The sequence below is a fragment of the Dermacentor silvarum genome, chromosome 6 (genome assembly GCF_013339745.2).
Source record: "Dermacentor silvarum isolate Dsil-2018 chromosome 6, BIME_Dsil_1.4, whole genome shotgun sequence".
Classification (NCBI taxonomy): Eukaryota; Metazoa; Arthropoda; class Arachnida; order Ixodida; family Ixodidae; genus Dermacentor; species Dermacentor silvarum.
The window spans coordinates 44,198,919-44,214,841 of NC_051159.1; the positions used below are offsets into that span (position 1 = coordinate 44,198,919).

The following is a 15,923-nucleotide window of genomic DNA, read 5'->3' on the forward strand; positions in this document are numbered from 1 at the left end:
CCCTCTTTCCTTCCAACCTGGGTTTCGCCAGCACGTAATATTCCACCGCAAGTTCAAGAAGCATGTTACTCACTGGTGCTGCTTTTCTTTCTGGGCGAAGCTCCTTAGGATGTGCGTCTGTCCCTCCTCTGTAGTAGTAGTAGTCCGTTGTAGGCCCGAAAGTTGTGTCCGTAGCGGAATCGAACCAGGGACCCCTCGCTTCCGAACGCGCGGCGCTAACAACTACGCCACGAAGCCCACATAGACACACGCCCCACGATGGCAATAAATACCCAACATTAACGAAAGACTGCGCGTTTCTAACGTTTGTGCTAGCGCGTTACGGCCCTAAGAAGCTGGTGTAAGACGCTGTGGCCTCTCCGCCACGTATTCATAAACGCTGATGGCGTCGGCAAACGCGGTGCACGTTCCAACGGCTGCGTCTGTGGCCTTCCCCCCTTACTTGCACGTTTCTAACGTTTGTGCTGTAAGCGGGAGACAATTATAATGAAGGGCGCTGTTATAAAATAGGAATGACGAACTTCGAACTGCAGTTACACCTCGAACATAAATAAATAATTCCTCGCCAGCCGTAAGTATTCCACCGCAAGTTCTTATTATTTGCGTACAGCAGCAGACATAAACTGGTGCTGCTTTTCTTTCTTTTTTTTTCACATTTCATTCACGAAAGCGCGAACCTCGGTGACAACAGGTGAAGCCCGATTTCAACTGGATTAGAGTGAAAAAAAAATGGCCTGCCCGTGGAGCAACGTCGCAAGCACGCAACGTTGCAACACTACAATGCTGTAGTTACGGTGGCACGATATCAAAGCTGAGAGGAAACAATTGGCGTTTGAGATCACTGATTACATATATCGAGCGCTCACAGACTCATCTCCTGCGTCGTATATGTACCTTGCAGTAACGATAGAGATTCCGACAAACATCACTTAGAGGAACTCTGGCTGCATACTGTCTATAAAAGCTGCAAGTATTATGGTTCAGTCATCATGGGAATGATGGTTATAGGACGTGGATATTTTTTTTTATTTACAAAATTTCTGCATCGCTGTAGTGGCAATACTGCAATGAGGGGGGAGTATACAAAATCAACATAGTTTGGATAAATAACTTGACAAGTGAACTGCGGGAATATGGGAATATGTGCGTTCGTAAACTTCGCCAAGCTTATCCCTAAGGGCGGCCTTATGGCTTCGCAATTTCATCCCCTTTCTACAATATATTAAACTATAAATTCAGCAATTTGCAATGAATATGCAGAGCACTCAAGGCGGGTGTTACCGTATGCATGTGAAAGAATAGCTTCGAAATTTAGGTCGATAAATGCAGATGAAGCGTAGTGAATAAAGCCACAAGAATTTCTGAAGCCACAAGCACAACAATTAGACAAATTCATGTACTAACGGTCATTCCCGTAGTGGCTGAACGGTAGCAACTCCAGGGTTATGCATCTAGCAATTCTTGTAGGAAAAACTCTATGGCGCTAGCCACTTGCTCAACTGGTGGGCGTCTGTCAGTTACCATCCAACAAGCGTTCTGACAGTTGGGTGAAGTGGACCTAACCCCCGAGAGCACTAGAAATATAGCGAATGCTTCTGGTAAGGCACATTAGGAATGGGTTGGGTTAGGTCAGGCACGGACTCTGTAGCGTGCGGACTGGTGTGCGGACCTTGGTGTTGACGGGGGCTTAGTTCCATTGGTACTAATAAGTGTAATTCCTTGCTCCGGCGTTCACGTTTCGAAAGAACGCGCGGCCAGCACCAGACTCTAACCCCCTTCATTCGCTCAGCTACATTTCTCGTCAAGGTCCTAACCTGACCGAAATTGTATGTTGGAATAAATGAAGTTTCGGACATTGCAAATCAGTTCTGCGGAAGCCCGCAAGGTGGCGAAAGTAAAATCATTACAGGTTTTTCCGAGAAACCCGTTTGGTTTCTTTTGTATAGCTTCGCGCTAGAGTCCAGGTGTGTGTCAATTTTCCCTTTCGTGTAATTGAAGCGTCAGAGTGAGCATTTTTGACGATACTCATGGTAAGCACTTTTTTAATAGCCGATTGCGTTCGCCTTGCCTGCCGTGTCTTATACTAGTGTCAGATCGCAAGTAACGCCTTGTGCCATGGATAGGAGCTGTATCACGTCCTGCCATATCTGCTTCAATATTCTGGTACCTAGAAGCAAGCAGCATTCAATAGAGAGATTTATTAACCATGCCGCAATAGCGGCAGGGTTCGACGAGACAGTGCGGCAATACTTTTTGACCATCAAATTAGGGCAGGTACAACGGACATGATCACCGTATTACCATACGATTGAGAGGGACACGTTGTGCAGCTGAAACTATCTATAATTCCACTCGCACAGTTCATAACCTGAAAACAAGCCACCTAAGATGTATACACGTGACTCGGTAAAGTACTTTATTTTCACTATTCGTAAGTTTTCCCGCCCGCATTAATGTTTACACACGCTGTCGCAGGCCGGTTTTCCTGATATAAGTCGTCAGTGAAGGATGCCGGGGACCATGAAGCCAGGGGTCATAGTCCGGTGGCCTCGCACAGTGAAGTAAATACACTATTACGCCTTTCTGCTGCGGTCTTCAATCGCTTATACCTGGTCAAAGTGACTACTAGGCCAGCAAACAGTCTGCCGGCACTGCGATATTGTGGCAGGCACTGCCCTTGTTCTTCCAACCGTAGCCGCGACACGCGACGGTAACTAGTTCACCACGGCACGCAACAGGCGTAAACAAACTATTTACATTGAAGATGCGCCGCACAACCAAGAGGTTATCCATCAAACCTCGGACAATGAGTAAAAACGTTTCCAGCTTAACTACTGCGAGGAACCATCATCCACCTTGGAATACCGTACGCCATCCGCATGCATATATACTATGCTGACACGTCCTGGTCAGTTTTGAGAGATTGCGAGGTGCTGATCTCGTAGACGGCTGGGGGCACATGGCTCGGGGCATGGAGGCTGGTCATGCGGGGCCAAACGAAACAACGGCAACCCGTTGCGACCCAAGCTGGACAATGAGGCGTTCTCGCCCGTCCTCCTCGCCTTCCTCCTCTCCCTCATCAGCGGGCCGATCTGCAGCTGGGCCGATGGAGCGCCTCGAAAAATCGTGCACGCTCACCGTCGCCCAGGTGCGCCTGGGAGAGGGAGCGGGCCGGACACGCTGCGTTATGCGGCCCCGCATAAAAACCTCGAATCCGGAGCGTCCGGCACCATAATTCACCGGCTTGGTGTCCGCGTCCGCTGTGAACACCTTCTCTGGGAAAGGAGCGCCCAAAGGACTTGACGCTATGAACATGAAGGTGAACGCCAACCCTTTTTTTCTTCCTTTTTTGCATTTATTTTTGTCTATTTTAGCGCGATAAGCGCAATTTCTTAACACATTTATACCGCATATGACACTTTATAGTGTGCTACGGTTGAAGAAGTTGAAGAATTGAGCACGCAGGGCCGGTGGTAAACTAACGTTGGTATTTAATTCCCTCGCTACTGTTAGTTTGTCATCGTCCACCGCTCACAACTAACAGATCCTACCGATAGCGGGGCAGAGCTCCGCTTATACAAAATGAGGAAAATAATAGAATTATAAGAAAATTGTAACGTTATCTCAGCCAGGGTTTCCACTATCTGCCTTCAACATGTCCAACGCCAAAAGCTGAGGTGGTGTGTCCGTTATACAGCTACATTTTATTGTAGCATAGGTTAAACTGCTAGCTGACTTCGCAAAAATATACAAACCCCCAGTTCATTTCGTGATAGTACTCCTTCGTCCGAATTTCTGGACGAACCATAAGCTACATTGGCCTTCGGTTCAACAGTTTGGAAAGAAGGACAGGAAGTCACTCAGCTTTTCAGAATTTGTGCACTACTTTGTTTTGTGTTTGAAAGCCGTAAGCGATGGCACGAAGATTGCATTCGCGCATTGCAAGGCTCGTCAGCTTTCCAGTGCTCCTCGCATTTCTTTCCTTTGACACCCATCAATGCTCCTGTATGACTACAAAATAAATATTGCTTCCCCATATTGTCATTAGCCTACCTCTAGCTAAAGCGAAACTTATCTATAGGATATAGCCTGGCTTCGAAGAATTGGGGTACAAGCGCCAGTACAAATATCGAATGCGCGAGGTATTTGAGAACACATTCTCGGATGACCGTAAAAAAAAAGAGACTGCAATTGTATGTCCCTAAAGTCAGGACCTCGTCTTCGTAAACCTTCCTGTCACCTAGTTCTTATTGTTCGAAGGTATATGAGCTTAAATTTGTACACAGGACACGACAACGCGCACAGTCGTAGCCGTCCTATAGGTACCGGACGCATCGATTTGGAGATCACCCCCTTCCCGAGTGTGACAAGGTACTTTACTTTCAAGGTCAGAAAAGAGCTAGTGACGTTTATCGGTAAGCTGACGTCTGCGGAAAATAGATCGGAACGAGGCCAGCTGTCGCACGTTGACCAGAAAGCTGTGTTGGTCCAGAAGCAGCAGGTTACGCCGAGTAAGACTTTTTCGTGTCAAAGATGGTCATTGCCAAGCATGGTCCCGCACAGGAAGAGTCATCTGTCGGGATTTTTGTGCAAAAGTACATAAGACACGAGTCTTACGTGGTGGTATTGCATCCTACAATGCGGCTTAATCGCATAAACAGCGGCCTACCAAATTCTACGACCATGACACACCCATCTGCCCCCCCCCTCCCCCCCCCCACATTTCAAGAGCTCAACACGAGCACGCACCACCATATCCCAGCATGCAGCCGTTTTCGTAGATGTCACTCAGTCAATTATAGAAGGTTAAAGTGCTTTTGCTGAAGAGCTTTCTTTGTTGTTTTTAAGGCAGCAGTAATCCAGACAGTCCGGAATAACTGGAATAACTGGTGCAAATGTATCCAATTTTGTCTTTTAAGGAGCTATCGCATCCAACAGCCTCCTACGAAGTACTCATAGTGTTACGAAAAACCTCATGCACCCGGTAGTTGTCTGCAGCACATCCGCCTAAAGCGGTTTCCGAACGCAGGAACCCGCAATTATAGGCACCGATCATATATCTCACTCAGACATGCCAGCCCACTTTCTCTATACGGCCTCTTATAAGCATAAATGGTTCGTCGAAACCGATTGCGCTGTGGCGCAGTGATGACTTCAAACAGCGGGTTTGCGCCGCGAGGTAGGCGAGACGACGACGAATTCGAAATAGCGCTGGTCCAAAGATAAATTCGAGAAGTCCACGTCTCTCTTAACCCACCGCGTCTGCAATTTCAAAATCAGTTTTATTCTTCGCGTCATTACGCAAAACGTCTCTGGACGCGTTTCGTAACCGCCGTTGTTAATGTCGGCTTTTCCTTATCGACCGGTTTAATAATGCTTTAATAGCGCTTTCATACTGCGGAGTTTGCGCATCTTTTACGTGAAATATATAGCGCGACGCGCTCGATCAATACTCAGGCACAAAGACACGACTTCAAGAGTGCTTGTGCCGGGTCTACCGTTCCTTGCATCGCGATCGCTCGCTTCTCGCTAAATTTTGTGTAAAAGCTCTAACATCAAACTACTAGGGCTGCAGGCTGCAATGAAGCGGTGAAAAGTGTTTTTTTTTTTTTTTTGGGGGGGGGGGCGAGCACTCCAACTCAATTTTATTCTTCTTTAAATTTCATTATCATGATCAGGGTCCCTGAGTAATTGACCTAGATAAACGTACTCCTTTACAGACTCTAGAGGCTGACTGGCGATCCTGAATTCTTGTTCCCTTGCCAGGCTATTGAACATTATCTTTGTCTTCTGCCTATTCATCTTCAACCCAATTCTTACACTTTTTTGATTAAGGTCCTCAATCATTTGTTGTAATTCGTCTCCATTGTTGCTGAATAGGACAATGTCATCTGCAAACCGAAGGTTGGCGAGATATTCGCCGTTGATCCTCACTCCTAAGCCTTCCCAGTCTAAGAGCTTGAATACTTCCTCTAAGCATGCAGTGAATAGCATTGGAGAGATTGTGTCTCCTTGCCTGACCCCTTTCTTGATAGGTAACTTTCTACTTTTCTTCTGGAGAACCAAGGTAGCTGTGGAATCCTTGTAGATGTTTGCTAAGATGTTCACGTATGCCTCCTGTACTCCTTGATTACGCAATGCCTCTATGACTGCTGGTATCTCTACTGAATCAAATGCCTTTTCATAATCTATGAAAGCCATGAAGAGAAGTTGATTGTACTCCGCATATTTCTCGATTACCTGATTTATGACATGGATATGATTCATCGTAGAATATCCCTTCCTGATGCCAGCCTGTTCACTTGGTTGGCTGAAGTCAAGTGTTGCCCTGATTCTATTGGAAATTATCTTGGTGAATATTTTATACAATACTGAAAGCAAGCTAATGGGTCTATAATTCTTCAATTCTTTAACGTCTCCCTTCTTATGGATAAGTATAATGTTGGCGTTCTTCCAGCTCTCTGGTACACATGAAGAGCTCCCCCTTACTCGATCAATACCGCACAAAGTTTCTACACGACTGGAAGAGTGCTTGTGCCGGGTCTACCGTTTCCTTGCGTCGCGATCGCTCGCTTCTCGCTAAATTTTGTGTAAAAGCTCTAACATCAAACTACAAGGGCTGCAGGCTGCAATGAAGCGGTGAAAAAGTGTTTTTTTTTTTTTTTTTTTTTTTTTGCAGACTGTAGCCCATAGCGGTGTGCGTATATTTCAGGTATAGAAATCTTTGCTGAGCGAAGATTTCGAGATATGGTTATTAATATTGCAACAAATCAACTAGCCCAAAGCTTCGTCTGCGCTTCGACTGTGCTGTTTTCGTCCCTTTGTGTATGTTTAACGTTGCAGCGCTGATTTATAAGTACAAGCCCTACGATATATATGTTGTCTTCGTATGATAGATAGATAGATAGATAGATAGATAGATAGATAGATAGATAGATAGATAGATAGATAGATAGATAGATAGATAGATAGATAGATAGATAGATAGATAGATAGATAGATAGATAGATAGATAGATAGATAGATAGATAGATAGATAGATAGATAGATAGATAGATAGATAGATAGATAGATAGATAGATAGATAGATGCCATTATGTATCGAATAGGGAACTCCTACGTATCACCTAGTTGTAAGAGAAAATTTAGTTATAGGAACGTTATTTGTCATGATGATGATAATGATGACCTAAACATCCCCTTTCAAACGGGGTGATAGCACTTGTCACCAAGCTGCTAATTGTCGTCGGTATACAACTAAACCTGTCACAAGCAGAAAAGCATTTTTAATACTACTCCCTTGCTCATTTTCGCATTCACATTCACAGGTTCTCTTGGCTCTGACAGCCGTGCTGGTTGTGGCGGCAGCCGAACGCGCGGGCTACAACACCGGCGCGTACAACCCGGCGCTCTACAACACCGGAGCTTATGCCGGCGACTACTACAACCGAGGCAACTACGCTCGCCGAGGTTATGCCGATCAGTACTACGGCAGGGACGGCTACAAGGGCGCCTACGCGGGCGGACGCTACGCAGCACCGTACCGGTCAGCGTACGGATACGCTCCGGGATACGCGGCCGGCTACAACCGGCCGTACAGCGGCGCCTACGGCGGCTACTCTGGCTACAGGGGCTACGGAGCATACGGCTCACAGGCAGGGTACACGGGTTACCCTGGTTACGCCGACGGTCGTTACGGGCGTTATCTTTACGGAGGTGCCTACGATCGGTACGGTTCCTATAGAAGCAGCCTCTTTGACGACCGTTACAACCAATACATGTACCAGCGAGGCTACAACACGGCGCCTTACGGCGGCGCTTACGGCCCCTACGAGCAGCGCACGTCGCAGGGTTACAGCTACGGTTACACCTCGCCTAACAGCCAGGTCTACAGTGCCGCCGGATACCGTGCTTAAAGGCGCTTTACGTAAGGGCAACCGCCTCGCGTTGCATAACACGACGTCCGGGATTGCTTTTTTGAGCAATGTCGGCAGCTGATTTTGGTTGTACTCTTCATTTTCTTCTATTGTTTGTGCCAAACTTCTTTTTTTAAATCACCGAAATCCAAAAGCGAGAACATCCTACGTATGACTGGCGGCGCCCACGAAATAAATTTGTTTTTTGGACTTACAGCACCTTGTCTCTTTGTGTTCATAGGCACTAACACTGAAACTTCTATCCGGGCTGACAAAGCCTTTCCGTTCATAAGAACTGTTCGTCATTGCAGGCCGCCTTTGTCAATCATCGTTTCGTCATTCGTCCCTATGTGGCGGTGCTCCTTTGTAACGAATAATCGCATTACGCGTGTGCGAAAGGCGTCGTGAATCTTGATAATATTATCCTAAATAACATGCAACATGTCCGCCCTAGCTTGTGACGTCACACAAGTAGGCTGACAGCCCATGCACCCACAAGCGCACAGGCTCTATTGTTGGTTAGCAACCACGCACCTTCGGAGCAGCCGTATAGTAAGCTTAACTGGCTGCGCGCCTACATATGCGAAGAGGAGAAGAATTACGGGGATGGGAAGCGTTCTATATTTAAATGTTTCAGGCAATCACAATGACTGAAAGGGAGTCAGATTGGTACGGATTTGTAGATTATCCGGGCAGCCCGCTATAACTCAGGTCAAAGGCGAGACACAAAATAATTGGCAGCTTAAGCTCTATTGAATGAGTCATTCAATAATTCAATTGATTAGTTAGTTCGTTTGTTAGCTATTTAGTTAGTTTAGTTTAGTTAGTAGTAGTTAGTTAGTTAGTAGTTAGTTAGTTAGTTAGTTAGTTAGTAGTAGTTAGTTAGTTAGTTAGTTAGTTAGTTAGTTAGTAGTTAGTAGTTAGTAGTTAGTTAGTTAGTTAGTTAGTTAGTTAGTTAGTTAGTTAGTTAGTTAGTAGTTAGTTAGTTAGTTAGTTAGTTAGTTAGTTAGTTAGTTAGTTAGTTAGTTAGCTATTTAGTCGGTCGGTCGGTCGGTCGGTCGGAAAAGTTAGAAACAAATATATCGACGGCTTCTCAGGAATGTCAAATAATTGTAAGAATGAAAGGATGACGTGAGGTGAAGTGAATCCTTGCAGCTATTGCACAATTCGCTACTACATGCATGGAATTCACGTAAATGAATAAGAGAGCGGCTCAAAATGAAATAAAAAACAAGAATCTGACCATTTCCACATTGTCTATATATAGCGTACGCGCAGACGTGGCGCTGCGGCTTAGTGACTGCGGGATTATTCTTACGAGTACAAGGTGCTTGGTTCGATTACTTGCCGTGGCGACCGCATTTCGACGGGGGTGAAATGCAAAAGATTTGGGTGCGCGTCTTAAGAAAAACAGATGTGTGCGTGTTTTTTTTTTAACTCACAACCAACTTTTCGCTTTCCTTGCTGTTTATGTTTCAGGGCAACGTTAAATATACATGACTTCGCATTTCTCCTTTCGTAGCGCAAGGAGCAAAGGAAAGAATCGTTTAACCCACAAGCGCTCATTCAAGCTTGAACTTCTATTACAGAAGTAGAAATCGCAGAAGTTTCGCCCAATTTACCGTATGAAGGACCTGTCCACTGCCAATGATGACTGGAACGTGTCGTGAAGAACCCCGTTACCAACAAGTAATCTCTCTGGCCATCGGCTCATGTCATTTCTTGTCGTTTTTCTTCTCTCTCTCTCTCTCTCTCTCTCTTTTTTTTTTTGCGTGTTCTTTCTCTAGCTGAAGATACAAAAAGACTGTTGCGAGAATTTCCTGTGTCCACTGAAAAAGATCGGTCCACCGATCGAAACTGTTGGGTAAATAAACATAAGATAACCGCGAAGTTGTGCTTCTCATTTTACTAAATACGCGTGGCCCATTGAAAAATCCAGTTACTATATATATATATATATATATATATATATATATATATATATATATATATATATATATATATATAAGATTAGAAGCACATATGTATTCTTCCTTGCGGCCTAATCATTCGTATCGGTCAGCGTGCGGAATCTATCGTTCTTCTGCAGCATGTTGGAGGGAAAATGTGGCTGGCGCCTAGTGCCATGGTACTTTATAAATATCGTGCACTCTCTTTGCTGCTGAGAAAAAATTAACACCACAGCAGCTAGCTTCACGGAAAGAAATTATTTGCACATTTAGCAATAGGCTCTACAGTTTCTGAATTGAAGATCTTGTTTTTAAATTAGTATTTAGATGTTGGTTAACAAATTATTGATAACCATTTACCGATGCTTATACTAAAAAATTGAGTTGTTTAAGGACAGTAAACAATACTCACTTGGTTTCATTATTGTACCCCCATTATAGAAGGCTTGGAAGTGGCACAAACTCGCATAAACAGGCTGCACCAACAACGTTGAATACACTTAAATTGTCAAGTCAAGGTAGCACTCAATATAAGGGGTGAACATTTTTCAGTTTTCAGGAATATTTAAAGATAGCCTGTGGCAGATAGAATCATTCCTGCCCTCGAGCTGCAGATTGTACGAAGAGCAGGACATTATTGGCACAAGAAATCGAAACACATATTCAACTAATTAAGCAAAATTCACCAAGTACCTTCCTAATCTATTACTTCACGGCACACATTACAATTTACGAATTGTAGCCGGTGAGTTTGCAAGACACATCCACTTCCAAAGTATTTCCAGGATGACACCATTTCAAGGTATCTTAATCATCATCACCTCTTTTTTTTTTCTTTTTTTTTGCACTTAAGGACCCTTTACAGGGCTTTAAATAAGGGGGGACGAGAAATAACAAAAGAAGCACGTCATAAAACGAATTGAGTAATTAACAGAACGGCACCCGTTTCCCAAACAAATAAATACGAGGCGAGTACATTTATATTATTAATAGAGGGTTTAGTAATACTAGCAATACTGCGAAATGAAAGCAAACAGAAACGATTATTTCCCAAATCATGAGACGAAATACATGGGCGTTCCAGTTATTCTGTGCTTCAACGCATAAAATGACGTTTTGTTAAAAAGGTAAGAGGAACAGCGGCGCATGTTTACGGCCAGTTTGATGGTGCATATCTCCAAACTAGTATCATTTTGGAAGTTCGTTCCAAGTGGATACGCCTTGGAAACTCACCGGCTACAATTTGTATACAGCAATATGGGCCGTAAAGTAATTAATTAATAAATTATTATTGAATATTTGTTAATTATTTCAATATTGCCACCTGGTGTTTGGAGCCAGCAAACGGTCAGCATTGCGTGCCCAGCACGAACGGCGAAGACGACGAAGTCAAAGATTCCCCGCAGATTTTCTTTTGGGTTAACCCCTCCTAACTTAAGTCTGGTACGATTGGCATGGGTTCCAGGTCATCGTGGTATATTCTTAAATGAAATGACTGACACACTTGCGGGGATATCTCTTGATGGACCAGTTATGTCTGTCATGCCTAGTTCGTCTTATGTCACTGCGGCTAGGTTTAGGAAATTTTCCCTATTACAAGATTCTACAAAACTGAAAATCCAAATGTCTGAATTTAATCATTTGTTCTTTTCGTGGGACAATAAATGGTGCCCCACACGTAGATTAGAAATCGCCATAGCAAAATTACGCTGCCGAATCCCACCATTAAATTTTTACCTACACAGGTCCGGTCTGGCACCGTCCCCTCTGTGTCCTACCTGCCAGGAACCCGAAAACATTGACCACTTTCTATTATTTTGTCATCGCTTTAGGAATGAGAGTAAGAAATTCGAATTTTCATTCCGTAAATTGGGTATTTCACTAACTACTGAAAATATCCTCTCCTTCGGGGCTTCTTCAATGGGCTTTAGCCACAGGAACATCTGCGTGGCCCTCTGCGACTATATCTGTGACACAAAAAGACTACCCAGTTAATTCTCGAAATAAATAATTGGATAACTCATTAAATCGCTAATTGTTGTTTCGAAATTATTTTAATACCACAAAAAAATGTTGCTGTTTATATACAATTACAATGGTTTTAATTCTGTCTCTGCCCTGTAAATCTCTTTCTAAATTATCATAAACACCATACTTCACCCTGATTTACTTTTTTGTCTAGTTTTTTTTTCACTTTTTTCCGTCTCCCCCTTCCGTTTAACCTTTAACCGCCAATCCACCTTAGTGGGTAAGCGCCACGGATGAGGATCAAGCAAGCAAGCAAACCCCCACCGTGGGTAGGAGCCACATACGTGATAGGCAACAACAACAACAGCAACAGCCGGAGAACCGTGCCTTCGTGTCTGGCATTTTTCACGTCTGGCTGCTGGTACTGTTGCTTGCTCTTGCCTTAGCGCGTGACAAACTGGCGAAGGTGCTGGGTAATCTAATCTATGCACCAAGCCCCTCCGAGCAGCAGGAGCTCCAGCTCCGTACCGGTGGTTACACCTGTACACCGAGCCAGCAAAAGGATCTGTGGACAAGCCCCTGAGTTTGGACTCCTTCCAGAGAAAATGGCAGCTCCGACCACCCCAACCAGTATGGAAGGCACAACGCTGATTCATGGTACGTTACTCAATCCGCGAACCCCGAATCCCTTCCCCGGCGTTGTAAATTGGATGTTGTAAATTGGCTGGTGCACTGTGAATATGTCGCTGCGTTCAACAAGTGGGACGACGCAGACAAACTGAAAAACGTATATTTCAGGCTTAACGATGGCACACGTGTTTTGTATGAGAACCGTGCAGATGCCCTAACTTCATGGGCAGAACTCAAACGCCGGCTTCTTGAGAGAGACGTATGCGAGCCCTGATCGCCTAGAGTGAGCTGAGCGTGATCTCTAGTCCCGTATACAAATGCCGAACAAAGGTGCCGCAATGTATGTCGAGGACATGACGCGTCTCTTTCGACGAGTCGACCCCAGCATGTCGGAAGAAAAGAAGGTGCGCGGACCTGATGCGCCGACATGATGCGCGGAGTGAAAGAGCAGCTGTTGGGCGGTCTCGTGCGCAGTCCTCCCAAGACTGTGTCAAAATTTCTTTCCGAGGCCGTCACCATGGAACAGACTCTTCGGCAGCAGGCACCGACATACGAATTCCAAGTGAACGTTGCCTCACCTACTGACTTCTTCGGAGCTCTCGGGGGTCACATCGATTTCTTTCGAGAGCTCATCCGTTCCGTAATCCGCAAAGAACTCCAGAAACTGTCGGTACCCTTAAAGCCGACGCTCAGCTCTTTGTCCAGCGTTGTCCGTGACGAAGTCTAGCATGCGCTAAGAGAACCACCCATCAACTCAGAAGCTCAACCGCTAAGAACTGACAGCCGCCGTATGTCGCATTCGCAAGCTTTTAGGCAACCTTCCCCATCTTCCTCCCTGCTTCGCACCGCGTTACCGGCCATGCATGCTACAGCCTGTCCAAGCGACGTCGTATTACCACGACCACCGACAGGCCCCAAGGAAATCAGACGTGTGGCGGGCACCTGATCGCCGTCCCCTTTGCTTTCACTGTGGCGAAGCTGGGCATGTCTACCGACAGTGCTCATATCGAGAGCTTGGACTACGCGGATTGTCAGCAAACTAACCGCGACCTAGGTTCGGCCAGCGTCTTCCTGAAATTGACGAATACGTTGCCCAACAGCGCGGATCCTCATCAGCTAGACACCAGTCATGCTCCCCTTCGCCGCGGCGGTTTTCTCCGACTCGCCGTACATATTCGAGCGTGGTGCAGGGTCGGTAGCCCAGCCCGCTCCGTGAAAACTAACCACAGTGGCCTTCGGGGACGAGGCCGCTCAGGCTGGATGTGCTCGAGGACCTCTACTGACGCGTACGCGGACCCACGATACGAGTACATCGACGACGACCGTACCTTCTGATTCCGGAAGAAGTATTTCCTTGGACATTCCTGTACTGCTCGACGGTCGCGAAATGACTGCTTTAGTGGACACTGGAGCGGATTATTCAATAATCAGTGAAAAACTTGCCACCCTTCTGAAGAAAGTGACAACGCCTTGGAATTGAACGCCAGTTCGTACACCTGGCCGGCACATCGTCACACCACTCGGCGTGTGCACGACACGAATACAGATTCGCGGCTCTACGTTTGCTGCCAGCTTGAGCATTCTGCCTCAGCGTTCCCGAGCCCTAATCATCGGCATGCACTTTCTCAGGGAGCACGGAGCTATCATTTAAATTCGACAACGCCTCGTCGCTTTCTCGACAAAGAGCGCCGCAGCGACGACCAACATCATCCACCCTCGAGCATCTCTTCGTGTCATCGACGACGCTGTCAAGTTACCGCCGTGTGCAAGTGTCGTGGGTCAAGTGGCATATGACTGACTCTTACACGGTGAAGCGCTCGCAGAAAGCAATCTCTCTATTCTGCTTTCTCAAGGTCTTTGCGTAGCAAAAAGCCTTATTGACCTCCATCATGACCACTGTGAGGTTCTTCTCACCAACTTCAGCTACGAACACCTGCACCTTTTACCCGGTACTGTCATCGCCTGCGCCGACCCGATCGCCGATGTCACTGAGTGTTTCGTTTCTGAGGCAATCGGCACTGCTGAAGCACCTCTACGCAACGTCGACATTAGTCCCAACGCTTCCTGAAGAAAACAAACAACCCCTGCGCAAGCTGTTGCTCGAGTTCCACTCTTGATTTGCACGGTCGTCAAAGATACATCAAACATCGATTACGAGACACCGTATCATCACCTATGACGACACGCACCCTATACGGCAACAGCCTTATCGTGTTTCCCCGACCAACCAACATGCCATTCAAACGAAGGTGAGAGAAATGCTTGAAGACGGCGTAATACAGCCTTCATGCAGTCCCTGGTCATCGCCCGTCGTTTTTGTTAAAAAGAAAGATGGCACGCTTCGGTTTTGTGTTGACTACCGGAAGCTAAACAACGTCACAAAGAAAGACGAGTACCGGTTGCCTCGTGTCGACGATTCTCTGGACAATCTGAGGCGCGCGAAGTATTTCTCCTCTATCGATCTAAAAAGTGGCTACTGGAAAATTGAAGTAGAGAAAACTGCTTTTGTGACTCTGGACGGTCTTTAAGAAATTTAGAGTACTCCCTTTCGGCCTCTGTTCAGCTCCAGCCACATTCCAGCGAATGATGGATACCGTTCTCGCTGACCTCAAATGGAAAAGCTTCTTCGTCGATCTCGATGATGTCGTCTTTTCGGAAACTTTTGACGAGCACCTTCGTCGCCTTCGGAATGTACTCGAAGCTATTCGATAGGCTGACCTTACACTCAAGCCAGAGAAATGTCATCTTGGCTACGAGGAACTGAAGTTCCTTGGTCACGTCGTGAGCGTCGCAGGTGTTCGGCCCGATTCCAAGAAGACTGCTGCCGTAGCTGCTTTTCCAGCTCGAACCGACAAGAAAAGTGTCCGACAATTTTTGGGCTTGTGTGCATATTATCGACGCTTCATTGAACATTGTTCGATTTCACGTGCAAGTACTGTCCTCCTCTTTGAATAATTCAGCTCAAGGACTAGAAATATGTTATCTGCAGCTTCCAATATTTAAAAATTACGGAAAACACTAAAATTATCGCCCTGTATAGTCACCACCCGCTTTCAGATATGTTCCGAAGAAGTGTCAGAAGTCAGCAATGCTATTGTCTTCTCGGATTCTGCCGAAGCTATAACGACGGTGCTTGTTCCTGAACCACTTTTCGATATTAATCCGTGACTTACCAGGCATGAGCAAGAACAGTTCAACGGTCTCCTCCAGCAATACATGGACTGCTATTCATGGTCATCAAGAACTCGACAAACACAAGATGCTAAGCAACTAAGAATTAAGCAAGTGTTACAAGCTTGCAAACCGTTAAGGCGAAAGCCTGATTGTGCACTTACCACACTTGATGTCACGATCAAGATACGCTTATCAAGAATTGTGGCAACTGTACATCGGAGCGCACGACAGAAGTCACCGAAATCGCCGAACCTACTGGTAGTGGGCCAAGTGCCGTCAGCGTCTT

The 15,923-nt window shown here is 45.8% G+C and overlaps 1 protein-coding gene across 2 annotated transcripts in view; it reads left to right on the forward strand.

Moving 5' to 3' along the window:
- Positions 1 to 3,217: 3,217 nt before the first annotated feature.
- The window catches only part of LOC125946224 (shematrin-like protein 2), a 72,672-nt gene continuing 59,966 nt past the window's right edge, over positions 3,218 to 15,923 (forward strand). The window contains exons 1-2 of one of the 2 annotated variants that reach the window (XM_049668801.1): positions 3,218 to 3,319; positions 7,329 to 8,153. In XM_049668801.1, coding sequence (XP_049524758.1) covers positions 3,308 to 3,319; positions 7,329 to 7,916 — 600 coding nt within the window. In that variant the 5' untranslated portion in view covers positions 3,218 to 3,307 and the 3' untranslated portion in view covers positions 7,917 to 8,153. Of the gene's footprint in view, positions 3,320 to 7,328; positions 8,154 to 15,923 lie in introns of those variants that run through there. The other variant, XM_049668800.1, reaches the window with a different exon arrangement.